The sequence below is a fragment of the Carcharhinus amblyrhynchos genome, chromosome 22, assembly GCF_965287045.1.
Source record: "Carcharhinus amblyrhynchos chromosome 22, sCarAmb.v2.hapA, whole genome shotgun sequence".
Classification (NCBI taxonomy): domain Eukaryota; kingdom Metazoa; phylum Chordata; class Chondrichthyes; order Carcharhiniformes; family Carcharhinidae; genus Carcharhinus; species Carcharhinus amblyrhynchos.
In genome coordinates this window covers 35,539,890-35,558,025 of record NC_137345.1, presented here as the reverse complement: position 1 = coordinate 35,558,025, position 18,136 = coordinate 35,539,890, and the positions used below count along the sequence as shown (strand labels likewise).

General features: G+C 45.8%; 1 protein-coding gene across 2 annotated transcripts in view; it reads right to left on the bottom strand.

Annotated features, from left to right (window-relative positions):
- Window positions 1–3,212: 3,212 nt before the first annotated feature.
- The window catches only part of LOC145356855 (DNA damage-regulated autophagy modulator protein 2-like), a 97,372-nt gene continuing 82,448 nt past the window's right edge, over window positions 3,213–18,136 (bottom strand). For both annotated transcript variants that reach the window (XM_080209791.1, XM_080209789.1), the window contains 2 exons: window positions 15,607–15,699; window positions 3,213–3,992 (listed from right to left, as the gene is read on the bottom strand). In XM_080209791.1, coding sequence (XP_080065917.1) covers window positions 3,882–3,992; window positions 15,607–15,699 — 204 coding nt within the window. In that variant the 3' untranslated portion in view covers window positions 3,213–3,881. The remainder of the gene's footprint in view (window positions 3,993–15,606; window positions 15,700–18,136) is intronic.

The window sequence follows — 18,136 nt, the reverse complement described above, 5'->3', positions numbered from 1 at the left end:
ACAACCTCCCTTGCCACACGCCATGTTTAAGCTGTCGTGAATTCTAAAGCATGTTTCTCTTTGACGATTGGAAAATTACACTTAATTTTGCCAAGCTTGCCCTTTAATGGGCATGCACAACACTCAAATATATTAAAAAGATTCCTGATGTTTGGTGTTGCAAAGTTTGATCCGCTGTCACCAATGTATTATTGCAGTTTCATTCCATCAACAGGGACATGACTTTGGGCCTTCTCCACAATTAAGTCACCCAGTCACCGGCCACCTTGTTTCCCACTCTCAGCACCTCACAAGATTCTGCCCAATAAATCAGAACCCCTCAGGGTTCCCCTAACAGGGAAAACCTTCCTTTCAAATGAATGCCAAAGAGAATGAAAGAGATTAGAATCTGCTATAGACATTCTCTCCCTCCATCACGGACACAGCGTGCATGACCTAAAGATGCACTGCAGCAATTTGTCAGCTTCCTCCAAACTCACGACTGTTACCATCTAGAAGAACAAGGACAGCTGATACTTGGGAACACCATCACCTGCAAGTTCTCCTTCAAACCATTCACTGTACTATTTGGAAATATATTGCAATCCTTCACTGTCGCTGGGTCAAAATCCTGGAACACTCTCCTTAACACTGAACGTACCTAAAGCACATGGACTGCAGCAGTTCAACTTGGAAACCTGCACCCTGAGAGTGAATTTAGGAATAGCTGGCTTAATGTAAAAAAAATGGTTTATTTGTGAACTCAAATCAAAAGAATAGTTCCATCCTGAGCAAATAAAAGCTTGTGGGAGATCTTTGGCTGCAGACACAGTTCAGTATCTGTTGCAAGATTACACAAGCCTCATGCTTCATTCTTGTGGCAATACAGCTGTATCCCAGCACCTATGCTGAGAGAATTTCAAGTAACTGGGCAGTACAGTGTTAGATATGGCTCAATGGTAGCATTCTTGCCTCTGGGTCAGATTGTGGGTTCAGTTCCCACTCAAATTGTCCCTAAATTAGGCGTCCCTCAATCTGATTATAATTCCTTTATTGTGGAGTCCAATAGGCGTAGACAAAGGTCATAGGTAGAAGAGGGCACTCACAATGTTAAAATGGCAGTGCGGGCTTGTTGGGCCAAAGGGCCTGTTTCCTATGCTGTGTTGTTCTTTGCTCAAATCAATGGAACACAACGAGAGTGACTCTCCAGTCCAGTGCTGAGGGTGTGCTGCACTATCAGAGGTGCTGTCTTTGGCTAAGGTCCTGAACTGAAGCCTCATCAGACCTCCCAGGTGAGCATAGCGAATCCCACAGTACAGTGCATAGAGGAGCAGGGATTCCTGTGACCCACTCAATATTTTGATTATCTGATCATTTTGTTGTGTATGGGATCTTACTGTGCATCAATGGCTGCTGCGTTAGAACAGTAACTATACTTCGCCAACATTCAGCGATGTCCTGAAGTGGGGTAAGGTGCTATAGCAATGCAAACTCTTCCAACCAGTCTGTACCAGACGTTTCCGAGAAATAAACACACTCTCCAGCTCTGGGCCTGCAGGTAACATTGCAGTGACACCACACACACACTGACTGAAAGGCATTTCCTGTCATCGATAATCACCTGCAGCACAGATTAGGCCATTTCCTTCTGTTGCCAGATTAGTGTTTGATGTTAACTCTTTAATTACTTTTACTGTTCCCACTGAGTAACAAATACTTCACCTACCTTCATCCCTTTGTGGGCTCCTTGGACAGGATTTTATAGCCTCGCTTGAGTGAGACCGGAAATTCCCACCTGAGGTCAATGGACATTTCTGTTGTCAGCCACCCCCCCCTCCTCCCACCACCTCCCCCCTCCACCACCCCCCCAACCCCTCCACCCACCTCCCCCCCCCCAACCCCTCCACCCACCATCCCCCCAATTCCATGTTGGGTGGTAGAATTCTGGCATTTGTGTCCTGTTTGCAACTTATTTTCTGACCATTGTGCCATCAGCCAAGTTAAGAACCGTACATTCTGTCCCTGCACCCAAGACTGTAAATCGTTAAAGCCCCAGCGCTGATACCTGCGGCACTCCACTAGTTAGAGTTTACCAACCCAAAAGTAATCCATTTAGCTTTAATCCTGTTTGCTCACCAATCCTCGATCCATGCTACCTTTACAATATGAGCTCTTGACTCGTAACCTTTGACGACTTATTGAATGTCTTTTGGAAATCCAAGTACACTACATCTACATGTACAGGTTCCCCTCTATCCACCTTGTTCGTTACATCCTCAAAGAACTCTAATGATTCATCAAATGTGATTTCTCTTTCACAAAACCATGTTGGCTCTATCTGATTGCATTATGATTTTCTCAATGTTCTACGACTAGAATTTTCCCTGTGAAAGGTGTTAGACTAACTGGCCTGTACATTCCTGCTTTCTGTCTCTTTCTTTTGTTGAATATCTTATAAGGTTATGGGGCTGGAGGAAATTATGGAGATCATAGAGGAATTTGAAAACAAGCAGCAGAATTTTAAAATCGAGATGTTGTCTGACAGAGAGCTAATGTAGGGTGAACAAGACTTGGTGCAAGTTAGGACACAGGCAGTGGAGTTTTGGAATGTCACCAGGTTTACAGAGATAGAATATGGGAGACCGGCCAGGAAGGTGTCACAATACACTCCTGTTTCGACCACAGGAGTTTTGCACAAAATGGGAAGTTGGAAACAGCAAAATGAGGCTCCACAGCACTGCCTCAGACAGGAGGAAGTACAGTGTGACACATTTACACACAATATTCCCAACTTCAGTGTGGGCACTCAAATTTATAATTTTAAAATTTAAACATACGGTCTGAGTGAAATTAGGATCAGGAAAAAACAAGTGAAATTCTGAGTAAATTTCCCTCTACACTGTTCCCATCAAACACGCCCAGGACAGGTACAGCACGAGGTTAAATACAAAGTAAAGTTCCCTCTACACTGTTCCTCATTAAACACTTCCAGGATAGGTACAGCATAGGGTTAGATACAGAGTAAACTGCTTCCCTGTAACCAGTCTACGTACTCTACCCCTTATCTTGGGATCAGTGGCCCACAGTAGTTATCCAAGCCCTCTCCTGGTGTATCAGTTTCGTATTCGGTGCTGAGTGCTTGTGGGTTGAGACTGAGACCAAATTCATTTGAAAGGCAAATTTCATCTTGTACTGGACAGAATTTGAACCCAAGTCCTGGGCTTCCCAAACTTGTTTTGCAAATTAATTTTTAATTCATGATTAAACACTGACGAAACAAATCTCAGGGTTGACAATATTCATTCTGGTAGGTTGAAATGTGTCTCCATGGTAATTGGCCAGGCCTGAAGTTGTTGCTCTCACTCCAGCCTCTTGTCAGGAGGACAATGTGAGATTCTATTTCCTTTCAGCCCATCAATCCACTGCTTATTCAGTAACCGTCAGCGGCAACACAACAGATCCCCATGTATGAGAAACACATCCAGGCTACTGTTGCCTACCCAGGCAGATTCTGTCCACCATTTCTTTGATCTGCGTTCCCTTGAATCATTGTTTTGATGCAATCCTTTGATCCTGTTCTTTAATTCTGGCCAATCAGGATTGATGAGGCCACTGAGCTTAGTCCAACAATAGTCTCCTCTGGTGCAAAGCATCATGGTCTGCGGCCTAGTCAGCCTCTCCAAGGACGGTATTAGAAACATCAGGTGAATAATTATTATATTTTGTTCATAACTAAACTTTAAACTTGTCTCTAATCAATATCCTGAAAAGTAAGAACCAAAAACAGAATCAGTCCACCTGTGATACAAAAATGGGTTAAAAAATCAAGTTAAAATGGCCTTTGGGAAAAGACGAGGCACTTCAGGCTGGTTTGAAGGATAGCTCCTGGTGTGTGTGGGTAGTCACAGGCTGCCTGCAAGCAGTGGACTATGCTCTCCAATGTGCGTGTGCACCGGGAGTCTGTCATATAGACTGTCGCTGTGTAAAGCCACTTCCGCGTGCAAGGTGATCTTCTGTTTAAGGTGAGAGAAGAGGAGAGAATTAGAGAGGTTGCCATGGCAACATACAGCAGATTTCAAATCAGCAAGAAGAACGTTTATTCTTTTTAATCCATTAAACACCCAGCTGGATTGTACAGTCATGGTTTTTGATGGAGTTGAGACTGTCATTGGGCTGTATTTTACATAATGTGGAGATTCCGGCGTTGAACTAGGGTAAACACAGTAAGAAGTCTCTCAACACCAGGTTAAAGGCCAACAGGTTTATTTGGTATCAAAAGCCACTAGCTTTCGGAGCACTGCTCCTTCATCAGATGAGTGGGAGTTCTGATCACAAACAGGGCATATAAAGACACAAACTTAATTTACATGCATAATGATTGGAATGCGAGTCTTTACATCTAATCAAGTCTTAAAGGTGCAGACAATGTGAGTGGAGAGAGCGTTAAGCACAGATTAAAGAGATGTGTATTGTCTCCAGACAGCACAGTAAGTGAGATTTTGCAAGTCCAGTCAAGTCATGGGGGTTACAGATAGTGTGGACATAAACCCAAGATCCCGTTTGAGACCGTCCTCATTTATGCAGAGCTTGGCTATCAGTCTCTGCTCAGCGACTCTGCACTATTGTGTGGTGTGAAGACTGCCTTGGAGAACGCTTACCCGGAGATTAGAGGCTGAATGCCCGTGATCACTGAAGTGTTCCCCAACAGGAAGAGAACAGTCTTGCCTGGTGAAGGTCGAGTGGTGTTCATTCATAGCGTCTGCACGGAATCCCCAGTGCACCATGCCTCAGGACATTCTTTCCTGCAGTGTATCAGGTTGACCACGTTGGCCGAGTTGCAAGGTATGTATCGTGTACCTGGTGGATGGTGTTCTCATGTCAGATGATGGCAACCATGTTGATGATCCAGCATGTCTTACAGAGGTTGCTGTGGGTTGTGTGGTGTCGTGGTCACTGTTCTCCTGAAGGCTGGGTAGTTTGCTGTGGACAACGGTCTGTTTGAGGTTGTGCGGTTATTTGAAGAAGTGGGGGTGTGGGAATGGCCTTGACGCAATGTTCGTCGGTATCAATGACATGTTGAAGACTCCAGAGAAGATGTCGTAGTTTCTCCGCTCCGGGGTAGTGCTGGACGACGAAGGGTACTCTGTCCACCGTTTGTCTTCTGAAGAGGTCTGTGCGGTTTTTTGCTGTGGCGTGTCGGAACAAGTCGAGTGCCATATCCTGTTCTTATGAAGGCATCTTTCAATGTCTGGAGGTGTCTGTTGCGATTCTCATCTGAGCAGATCCTGTGTATACGGCGGGCTTGTCCGTAGGGGATGGCTTCTTTAATGTGTTTAGGGTGGAAGCTGGAGAAGTGGAGCATCGTGAGGTTTTCCGTGGGTTTGCGGTATGGTGAAGTGCTGAAGTGACCGTCCTTACTGGAGATGCGTGCGTCCAAGAATGTAACTGATTCCGGAGAATAGTCCATGGTGAGTCTGATGGTGGGATGGAACTTGCTGATGCCATCATATAGTTGTTTCAGTGATTGTTCACCATGAGTCCAAAGGAAGAAAATGTCATCAATGTATCTAGTGTATAGCATCAACTGAAGGTCCTGTATGGTGAAGAAGTTTTGTTTGAACCTGTGCATGAAGATGTTGGCACATTGAGGTGCGAATTTGGTCCCCATGGCTGTTCCATGTGTCTGGATGAAGAACTGGTTGTTCAAAGTGAAGACATTGTGTTCCAGGATGAAGCGGATGTGTTGTAAAATTGCATCTGGAAACTGGCAGTTGTCAGCCATGAGTACTGAGACAGTTGCAGCAATGCCATCGTCGTGGGGGATGTTGGTACTGCTTTCTACTGTGGTACCATCGCACCTCTCTCACACTCCTCAACCACCTCATACACCAGCTCTACAGCAAACGCTGCAACCTGGAAACCAAGATAGAGTCCATATTCTCAACTTGCACTCAGGGCACAGACCAGCTGTGAAACTCTGCCAAGCAGATGAGACAAAGGAACTACACCATCTGCATGCACACCAAGAACAGGAAACTTGAGAAACTCGGCATCACCACCGCCAGCAGCAACCAAGCCTCCCCAGTACCACAGTAGAAAACAGTACCACCGCAGGGAAGTCCACTGTCAACTTGTCGGACTACACACTTCAACCAGATGAAACTGAAGTTCTCAGCCAACGGCTCAATTTTTGCCCCACCACCAAAATAGACCCCATTAGTCTTGCAGAGGAATTTGTCAGGCGAATGAGGCTGCGGGAGTTCTTCCACAAACCCCAAGAGGTCAACAGCGAATACAACGAGACAGCTAATGAACTGGAACAGCCGATAGAGAGAACTGCAGTACACTAACCGAAGAGGAAAGAATCCAACTGGACTCCTCTGGAAGGCCACTGCCCTTGATTTGACATGTATGCCCAAGCCAGCAGGAGGTGTGTCAACAACAGATTCATCAGCCGCACTCACAAGACAGCCCCAAACATCACCCAAGCACAACGCAACACCATCCACCCTCTCAAGACCGACCGCAACATTGTCATCAAACCAGAAGATAAACTGTCATACTGAACAGAACAGATTACTGCAAAGAAGTGTACTGACAACTGAACAACGAGGAACACTACAGACAGTTACTCGCAGATCCGACCAAAGAACACACCCGTCAACTCAACATTGATCAAAACCTTTGATCAGGACCTTCAGAGCACCCTCCGTGCTCTCATCCCACGGATTCCCCGCATTGGAGATCTCTACTGCCTCGCAAAGATACACAAGACAAACACATCCGGCCGTCCCATCATATCGGGCAACGGGACCCTGTGAGAGAACCTCTCCGGCTACAACGAGGGCATCCTGAAACCCACTGTACAAAAGACCCCCAGCTTTTGTCGCGACACTACGGACTTCCTACAGAAACTCAGCACACATGGAGCAGTTGAACCAGAAGCACTCCTCGTTACAATGGATGTCTCAGCACTGTACACCAGCATCCCCCACAACGATGGCATTGCTGCAACTGCCTCAGTATTCAACGCTGACAACTGCCAATCTCCAATGCAATTTTACAACTCATTCGCTTCATCCTGGACCACAATGTCTTCACTTTCAACAACCAGTTCTTCATCCAGACACATGGAACAGCCATGGGGACCAAATTTGCACCTCAATATGCCAACATCTTCATACACAGGTTCAAACAAGACTCCTTCACCGCACAGGACCTTCAACCAATGCTATACACTAGATACATCGATGACATTTTCTCCCTTTGGATTCATGGTGAGCAATCACTGAAACAATTATATGATGACATCAAGTTCCATCCCACCATCAGACTCACCATGGACTACTCTCTGGAATCAGTTGCATTCTTGGACACATGCATCTCCATCAAGGACGGTCATCTCAGCACCTCACTGTATCCTAAGCCCACGGACAACCTGACGATGCTCCACTTCTCCAGCTTCCACCCTAAACACGTTAAAGAAGCCATTCCCTATGGACAAGCTCTCCGTATACACAGGATCTGCTCAGATGAGGAGGATTGCAACAGACACCTCCAGACGCTGAAAGATGCCCTCATAAGAACAGGATATGGTGCTCGACTCATCGATCGACAGTTCCGACGTGCCACAGCCAAAAACCGCACCGACCTCCTCAAAAGACATACATGGGACACGGCGGACAGAGTACCCTTCGTTGTCCAGTACTTCCCCAGAGTGGAGAAGTTACGACATATTCTCTGGAGTCTTCAACATGTCATTGATGAAGATGAACATCTTGCCAAGGCCATCTCCACACCCCCACTTCTTGCCTTCAAACAACCGCACAACCTCAAACAGGCCACTGTCCGCAGCAAACTACCCAGCCTTCAGGAGAACAGTGACCACAACACCACACAACTCTGCCACAGCAACCTCTGCAAGACATGCCGGATCATCAACATGGATGACATCATCACACGTGAGAATACCATCCACCAGGTACACGGTACATATTCTTGCAACTCGGCCAACATTGTCAACCTGATATGCTGCAGGAAAGGATGTCCCGAGGCATGGTACACTGGGGAGACTATGCAGACGCTATGACAACAGACGAATGAACACCGCTCAACAATCACCAGGCAAGAGTGTTCTCTTCCTGTTGGTGAACACTTCAGCGGTCACGGGCATTCGGCCTCTGATCCTCAGGTATGCGTTCTCCAAGGCGGCCTTCACAACCCACAACAGCGCAGAGTCGCTGAGCAAAGACTGATAGCCAAGTTCCGCACACATGAGGACAGCCTCAACCGGGATCTTGGGTTCACGTCACACTATCTGTAACACCCATGACTTGCCTGGGTGTGCAAAACCTCACTAACTGTCCTGACTGGAGACAATACACATTTCTTTAACCTGTGCTTAACGCTCTCTCCACTCACACTGTCTGTACCTTTAAGACTTGATTAGCTGTAAAGGCTCATTCCAATCATTATTCAGTAAATTGAGTTTGTGTCTTTATATGTCCTGTTTTTGAACAGAACTCCCACTTACCTGATGATGGAGCAGAGCTCCGAAACCTAGTGGCGTTTGCTACCAAATAAACCTAATGGATTTTAACCAGGTGTTGTGAGACTTCTTTCTGGATTTTACAGTCACGGCTGAGGGAGATGCAGAATTTTGGAGGTGCCATGCCCTTAATTGTCCTTTTGACTGTTTATGATTCCATGCCATCAATTCAAGAGGGGCAGGGAGCTCTCCTCAGTGTCCCGGTCAATATTTACCCCTCAGCAAACATCACAAATATGAATGCATCATTCCTGGAATAAAAAGAGTATCACAGCACAGAAAGTCACTATTTGACTCATGATGCTTGTGTTGGGAAATCCAATTAGTCTCAGCCCCCCTGCAATCTTTCCTCCTGAAGTATTTATCCAATTCTCTTTGTGCCTGGGCAGTGCAAGCGCAGAGGGTGCACGCACCATAATACAGAGCTTGGGGCCTGGCAGGAAACTGTCTGCAAGGAAGAAGGGGCAGATCAAATTACACCTGAGAACACGGTCCCTGCTGCCTCCCGCTTGCCAGCTCTCCGCTCACTGCCCCTCTCCTGAGTCCCAGCTGTGTGCTACTCAGAATGATGAGAAGGTTCAGGAGCAGGACACCAGAGAAAGATTAGCGGTCAGGAGCAGAGTGAGGTTTGCAAGAATATTATAAATCAAGGGGTGAGGGGGAGGTGGCCAAGGGACAACCACAGGAGTTTTGCACAAAATGGGAGGTGGGAAAACAGCAAAATGAGATCTACAGCACTGCCACTGGCAGGAGGATATAATTACAGTGCAACACGTTTACACATAATATTCCCACCTTCAGTGCGGGCACTGCAATTTATGGGGAAATTGGGAGAACAGAAATGAGAGTTTTGCAGCCAGTTGTAAAGTTTCTTTTGAACTACAGTTTTCAAAAATATATAGTCTGAGAAGGATCAAGAAAAACAACTGAAATTCCGAATCACAATGTGGAATACTAAAAAGCTGAAACAACAATATTCTGGTAACTAGGAAGGCTAATTAGCAGCCAAAGCAGTAGCACCATGGCCAGCTCTGTTGTTAAGCTGGGAGGGACAAAGAGGATTAGAGCAATTGTTATAGGGGACTCTTATAGTTAGGGGTGCAGATAGGTGTTTCTGTGGACGTGAGAGAGACTCCAGGATGGTATGTTGCCTCCCTGGTGCCAGGGTCCAGGATGTCTCTGAATGAACAGAAAGCATTCTGAAGGGTGAACAGTGAGAGGCCGTGGTACATATTGGTACTAATGATACAGGTCGAAAGAGTGATGAGGTCTTCAGCAGCGGTTTAGGGAGTTAGGCAGAAAGTTAAAAAGCAGGACCTCTCGGGTTGTGATCTCAGGGTTACTCCCTGAGCCATGAGCAAGTGAGGCTAGAAATAGGAAGATAGTACAGCTCAACATGTGGCTAAACAGCTGGTGTAGGAGGGAGGGTTTCAGATATCTGGTCTGTTGGGGTCTCTTCCGGGGCAGATGGGACCTGTACAAGAAGGACGGGTTGCACCTAAACTGGAAGGGCATAAATATTCTGGCTGGGAGGTTTGCTAATGTCACACGGGAGGATTTAAACCAGTTTGGCAGAGGGGTGGGAACCAGAGCAAAGGTGAATTCGCTGAAGGGAAACCAGAGAGTAGAGCCAGTAAGACTCAGAGTGGGGCAGAGTGAGGTTGCTAATCAAAGAGGGTCTGGTGGACTGAAGTACATTTGTTTCAATGTGAGAAGTGTACAGCAGATGACCTTAGAGCTTGGATTAGGACTGAGAACTATGATGTTGTTGCCATTACAGAGACTTGGTTAAGGGAAGGACGGGATTGGCAGCTCAAATTCCAGGATACAGATGTTTCAGGCAGGATAGAGGAAGATGTAAAAGGGGTGGAGGATTGCACTACTGGTTAAGGAGAAAATCACAGCTGTACTTTGGGAGGACACCTCGGAGGGCCCATATAGTGAGGCAATATGGGTAGAGCTCAGGAGTAGGAAAGGTGTAGTCATAGGCCACCCAACTGCCAGTTGGAAAGGTGTCAAACTAACAGGGTTGTTTTAGTGGGAGATTTTAACTTGACTGGGACTCACTTAGTGCTAGGGGCATGGATGGGGTGGAGTTTGTAAGGAGCATCCAGGAGAGCTTCTTGAAACAGTATATAGATAGTCCAACTAGGGAAGGGGCCATAGTGGACGTGGTATTGGGGAATGAGCCTAGCCAGGTGGTCGATGTTCAGTAGGGGAGCAGTTCGGGAACAGTGACCACAATTCAGTAAACTTTAAGATTCTGATGGATAAAGATAAGTATAGTCCTCAAGTTAAGGTGCTAAATTGAGGGAAGGCTAATTACAATAGTATCAAACAGGAACTAAAGAATGTAGATTGGGGGCAGATGTTTGAGGGCAAATCAACATCTGGCATGTGGGAGGCTTTCAAGTGTAAGTTGATAGGGATTCAGGACCGGCACATTTCTGTAAGGATGAAGGATAATTATGGCATGTTTTGGGAACCTTGGATAACGAGAGATATTGTGAGCTGAGTCAAAGAGAAAAAGGGAGCATTTGTCAAAGCTAGGAGGCTGGGAACACATGAAGCAAGTGTGGAATACAAGGAAAGGGTAGTACGGTAGCACAGTGGTTAGCACTGCTGCTTCACACCTCCAGGGACCTGGGTTCGATTCCAGGTTTGGGTCACTGTCTGTGTGGAGTTTGCACATTCTTGTCGTGTCTGCGTGGGTTCCTCCAGGTGCTCCGGTTTCCTCCCACAGTCCAAAGATGTGCGAGTTAGGTTGATTGGCCATGCTAAAACTGTCCCTTAGTGTCCTGCGATGCGTAGGTTAGTGGGTAAAATATGTAGGGATACGGGGGTATGGCCTGGGTGGAATTGTGGTTGGTGCAGACTCGATGGACCAACTGGTCTCCTTCTGTACTGTAGGGTTTCTATGATTTCTATGAAAGTAGGAAGAAACTTAAGTAAGGAGGGCTAAAAGAGGTCACGTTGGCCAGCAGGATTAAGGAAAATCCCAAGACATTTTATATATAAAGAGCACGAGCGTAGCCAAGGAGAGGGTTCACCCAGTCAAGGACAAGGGAGGGAATCTGTGTGCGGAGCTAGAGGAAATGGGCAAGGTATTAAATGAGTACTTTGCGTCAGTATTCACCGAAGAAAAGAGCTTGGTGGATGATGAGTCTGGGAAAGGATATGTAGATAGTTTGAGTCATGTTGCAATCAAAAAGATGGTATTGGGGTTCTTGAGAACATTAAGGTAGACAAGTCCCCAGGGCCTGATGGGATATACCCTAGACTACTGAGAGAGGCAAGGGTGGAAATTGCTGGGGCCTTCAGAGAAATTTTTGTATCCTCACTGGCTGTAGGGGAGGTCACCAGGCAAGAGTGTTCTCTTCCTGTTGGGGAACACTTCAGCGGTCATGGGCATTCAGCCTCTGATCTTCGGGTAAGCGTTCTCCAAGGCAGCCTTCACTACACACGACATCGCAGAGTCGCTGAGCAGAAACTGATAGCAAAACTCCGCACACAGGAGGACGGCCTCAACCGGGATCTTGGGCTCATGTCACAGTATCTGTAACCGCCACGACTTGCCTGGGCTTGCAAAATCTTACTAACTGTCCTTTCTGCACACAATACACATCTCTTTAACCTGTGCTTAACGCTCTCTCCACTCACATTGTCTGTAACTTTAAGACTTGGTTACCTGTAAAGACTCGCATTCCAACCATTATTTTGTAAATTTGTGTCTTTATATGTCCTGTTTGTGAACAGAACTCCCACTTACCTGACGAAGGAGCAGTGCTCCGAAAGCTAGTGGCTTTTGCTACCAACAAAAACCTGTTCGACATTTAACCTGGTGTTGAGAGACTTCTTACTGTGTTTACCCCGGTCCAACGCCGGCATCTCTACATTATAGGGGAGGTCCCAGAGGATTGGAGAATAGCCAATGTTGTTCCTTTGTTTAAGAAGGTTAGCAAGAATAATCCAGGTAATTACAGGCCGGTGAGCCTTGCATCAGTGGTAAGGAAATTATTGGAGAAGATTCTTCAAGACAGAATTTATTCGCACTTGGAAGTAAGTGGACGTTTTAGTGAGAAGCAACATGGTTTTGTGAAGGGGCGGTTGTGTCTCACGAACTGATCGAGTTTTTTGAGGAAGTGACAAAGATGACTGATGAGGGTAAGGCAGTAGGTGTTGTCTACATGGACTTCAGTAAGGCCTTTGACAAGGTCCCTCATATAGCAGACTGGTGCAGTAGGTGAAGTCGCATGGGATCAGAGATGAGCTGGCAATGTGGATACAAAACTGGCTCAGTCAAAGAAGACTGAGGGTAGGAGTGGAAGGGTGCGTTTCTGAATGGATGACTGTGACAAGTGTCGTTCCTCAGGGATCAGTCTTTGCTGTTTGTAATATATATAAATGATTTGAGGAAAATGTAACTGGGTTCATTAATAAGCTTGCGAATGACACAAAGATTGGTGGATTTGCGGATAGCGATGAGGACCGTCAGAGGATACAGCAGGATATAGATCAGTTGGAGACTTGGGTGGAGAGATGGCAGATGGAGTTTAATCCGGATAAATGTGAGGTAATGCATTTTGGAAGGTCTAATACAGATAGGAAATATACAGTAAATGGCAGAACTCTTAAGAATATAGATAGGCAAAGGAATCAGGTACACAGATCACTGAAAGTGGCAATGCAGGTGGGAAGATAGCCAAGAAGGCATCTGGCATGCTTGCCTTCATCGACCAGGGCACTGAATTCCAAAATTGGCAAGTCATGTTGCAGCTTTATAGAACATTGGTTAGGCCCCATTTGGAATACAGTGTTCAATTCTGGTTGCTACAGAACCAGAAACATGTGGAACATAGAACATAGAACATTACAGCGCAGAACAGGCCATTTGGCCCACGATGTTGCGCCGACCAGTTAAAAAACAATGACCCTCTAACCTAAACCAATCCCTTTTCATCCATAAACCTATCCACGTGAGTAAAATAATATAACATAATATAATAAAATAATATAATATAATAATAAAATAAAATAAAATAAAAGTGGAGGCTTTGAAGAGGCTACAGAAAAGATTAACCAGGATGTTGCCTGGTATGGAGGGCATTAGCTATGAGGAGAAGTTGGAGAAACTTGGTTTGTTCTCACTGGAGTGATGGAGGTTGAGGGGAGACCTGATAGAAGTCGACAAGATTATGAGAGGCATGGACAGAGTGGATAGTCAGAAGCTTTTTCCCAGGGTGGAATAGTCAATTACTAGTGGGCACAGGTTTAAGGCGCGAGGGGCAATGTTTAAAGGAGATGTACGAGGCAGATTTTTTTTTACACAGAGAATAGTGAGTGCCTTGAACTCGTTGCTGGGGAAGTTAGCGGAAGTGGATACGGTAGTGACTTTTAAGGGCGTCTTGACAAATACATGAATTGGATGGGAATAGAGGAATATGGTCCCTGGAAGGGTAAGAGGTTTCAGTTAAGTCGGGCAGCATGGTCGGTGCAGGCTTGGAGGGCCGAAGGGCCTGTTCCTGTGCTGTAATTTTCTTTTTTCTTTGCTCTTTATTAATGGAAGGCTACGCTTTAATCACAAGAAGATTCGAGTATAGGATTATTGAAGTTTTACTTTAATTGTATAGAACCCTGGTTAGACCATACCTGGAGAAGCGTGTGCGGTTTTGGTCCCCTTACCTCAGAAAAAATGTTATTGCCATGGAGGGAGTGCAACAAAGACCCATCAGACCTGTTACAGAGATGGCAGGACTGTCTTATGAAGAGAGATTGGGTAAATTGGGCCTGTATTATCTAGAGTTTTGAAGAATGAGAGATGATCTCAATGAAACCTACAAAATATTTAAAGGAATAGGCAGGATAGATGCAGCAAAGATATCTCCCCTCAGTTGGTGAGTCTAGAACAAGGGGACACAATTTCAAAATGAGGGGAAGCTGCTTGGTGCCAACCTGACAGACGTCTTTTTACTTGGAGTTGTGATTCTTTGGAATTATTTATTGCAAAGGACTGTAGAAGCTCAGTTATTGAGTATGTTTAAATCAGAGATTGACAATGACATTCAAGCTGGCGGTGGGATGGTAGCACAGTGGTTAGCACTGCTGCCTCACAATGCCAGGGACCCAGGTTCAATTCCAGCCTCTATGTGGACTGCCTATGTGGAGTTTGCACTTTCTCCTCATATCTACCTGGGTTTCTTCTGGGCGCTCTGGTTTCCTCACATACTCCAAAGACGTGCAGTTTAGGTGGATTGGCCACGCTGAATTGACCCTAGTGTCAGAGGAATTAGCAGGGTAAATGTGTGGTGTTATGGAAATAGGCCCTGGGTGGGATTCTGGTCAGTACAGACTCGATGGGCCAAATGGCCTCCTTCTGGGCTATAGGGGTTCTATGCTAATGGGGCAGCACAGTGGTTATCACTGCTGCCTCACAGCGCCAGGGACCCGGGTTCGATTCCTTGCTTGGATGACTGTCTGTGTGGAGTTTGCACATTCTGCCGTATCTGTGTGGGTTTCCTCCAGGTGCTCTGGTTTCCTCCCGCAGTCCACAGATCTGCAAGTTAGGTGGATTGGCCATGCTAAATTAATGCTAGTGTCAGGGAGATTAGTCGGATTAATATGAGGGGTTACGGGAATAAGGCCTGGGTAGCAGGATGGTGGTCAATGCAGACTTGATGGGCCTCCTTCTGCACTGAGGAGATTCTATGACAAAGGGATATTGCAGGGTAAAGGTATTGAAGTGGATGATCAGCCACGATGATACTGAATGGAGCAGACCCAACGGGCTGAATGGCCTACTGATGCTCCTATGTTCCTAATACCTGGAGTAGCAGCAGGATAGTTTCTGGGCTCTGCCTGGCTAAAGTAGGTCTGGTTTGGCAGAGTTCAACTCAACATTGTGAGAACCCTGGAGAACACTCCCTCGCGTAGTCTAGTGTTGTTCTGACACGCAAATGTATTTCTCACTTCTTTTCTAGGCTCACTGCCATCTTGGTGAGATGGTATTGCAGGTCACAAGTTGCTCTGAGCTCCACCAAAGTACATCAGCACCAACTTGAAACTCACTGGGTGAAACTCACCTGGAAATCTCGAATATAGGTCAGGAAGAAGCTGAGGAAGGAGAAGGCCAGAGACCATTCCGAGGTTGTACTGACCAGATGCAATGTGTAGCCCTGTGAAAAGACAAACACTGGTCAGCAGCTAATCCAGGATCTCAGTCCGCACTCACTGAGCACGGCAACCAGGGCAATCTGCCCTCCAAACAGTGCATTTATCATCTCTGGCAAGGCTCCAGAACAGGGGGGGATGCGGTGGGGGGGGAACGACATCATCTCAGAACTAGAGCTGGGCCACTCAGGAAGGGACAGCAGAAATCAGGAACTCTCTCCCAGAATGCTACGGATGCTGCAGTAAAACTGAGGTGGGTGGATTTTTGTTGGATAAGGAGAGAAAAAGAACAAAAGGTAAGAGAGATATTGTGAGCATAGTCAAGGAGAAAAAGGAAGCATTTGTCAAGGTTAGGAGGCGGGGAACACACAAAGCAACTGTGGAATACAAGGAAAGTAGAAAGAAACTTAAGCAAAGAGTAAGGAGGCTAAAAAGGGTCGTGAAAAGTAAATCGGCCAGCAAGACTAAGGAATACCCAAGGTTTTTTATACATACATAAAGAGCAAGAAGGTAGCCAGAGAGAGGGTTGGCATTGTGGACACTGAAGATTATTCAGAATTACAACAGGATCTTGATCAATTGGGCCAGTGGGCTGATGAAGGGCAGACGGAGTTTAATTTAAATATATATGAGGTGATGCATTTTGGTAAATCGAACCAGAGCAGGACTTAGTTAATGGAAGAGCACTAGGGAGAATTATTGAACAAAGAGATCTTGAGCACAGGTTCATAGCTCCTTGAAAGTGGGGTCAAAAGTGGACAGGGTGATGAAGAAGGAATTCGGCATGCTTTGTTTCCTTGGTCAGAAGATTGAACACAGAAGTTGGGACGTCTTGTTGAAGTTATACAAGACATTAGTAAAGCTATACTTGGAATACTGTGTACAGTTCTGGTCACCCTATTACAGGAAGGATATTATTAAGCTAGAAAGCATGCAGAAAAGATTTACTAGAATGCTACTGGGATTTGATGGTTTGAGTTATAAGGAGAGGCTGGATAGGCTGGTACCTTTTTCCCCTGGAGTGTAGGAACGTAGGAGACTTAGGGGTGATCTGATAGAGGTCTATAAGAGGTTGAGAGTGTCTGGAACGAGTTGCCAGAGGTAGTAGAGGCAGGTACAATTTTGTCTTTTAAAAAACATTTAGACGGTTGCATGGGTACGATGGGTGTAGAGGGATATGGGCCAAATGTGGGCAATGGAGCTAGGTGAGTGGTTAAGAACTGGGCAGCATGGACAAGTTGGGCTGAAGGGCCTGTTTCCATGCTGTAAACCTCTATGAGTCTATCTTTACTTTTATATTTCATTCCTAATTATTGCTGTATCTGCATGTACCAGGATACCCAAATCCCCCATCTAGTTCTCCAATCTTGCTCCATTTAAACAATACGCTGCTTTAATATTCTCACCATCGCAGACAAGTTCACATTTTCACACATTATACTTCATTTTTTCCCATTCACTTAACCTATCTGTACCCTTTGCCGTCTCTTTACATCCTATCCACAATCTTTGTGTCATCAGCAAATTTAGCAACCATACATTTGTTTCTTCATCCAAGTCATTGATATTGATTGTAAATAATTGAGGACCCAGTACTGATACTGTGGCACTCCACTAGTTACTCAAGAAAGACTAGTTTAGCTAATCAATCCTCTATCCGTGTTAATATATTATATGCTGCACTGTGAACTGCGGTTTTGTGCAGTAACCAATGCAGCACCTTGTCAAGTGCCTTTTGGAAATCTAAGTAAAGCACTTTCACTTCCTTATTTTCTATTATTAATTCCTCAGGCTCTATTTCTAGGGCAGAGTTCCCAAACTGGGTCCTGTTGAACCCCAGAGTTGAGTGAGAGGCCTCATGGGATTCCTCTGCAGAAGCTCAGGGAGACACATGACAAAGAACAGCAAAGAACCAGTATTTCTTTACTGAAAGAAATGAAAAGAGCATAAAATGAGCGCGAGAGTCAGTTAAAGAAGAAAACTAAAGAAAACTGCATCAAGATTCAAACAGAAAGAGAGGTGAGCAACGGTCACTAATTGGAAAAAAACCCCCAACAAAATCAAACTGTCCAATCAGAGGCCAGCTGCTCTGAGCATTGACTTCTGATAGGCTGACTAGTCAGCTCATGTGGAATCCCAACTCTGATTGGTCAATTTGATCTTTGTGCTTTTGGCACTGAGCAGGGTCTGGGCGGCTGGAGAAGGAGCAGAGGAGAAAATGGATGGTGGGAGAAGGAGCAGTGGAGGCAGCAGGGGGAGAAGCAGAAGGAACAGCCAGAGGCAGCAGTCCAACGCAGTGGAGCGCAAGGAAAATTTTAAATCAGGGAAATTGTGTAATAAAAAATTCCCATGGGGGAGGCTGTGTGAGGGGGAAGGGGACATGGAGCAGGCTGATGGGAGGAGGAGGGGCATTGGAGTTTGGGCTATGGCGGGGATGCACAT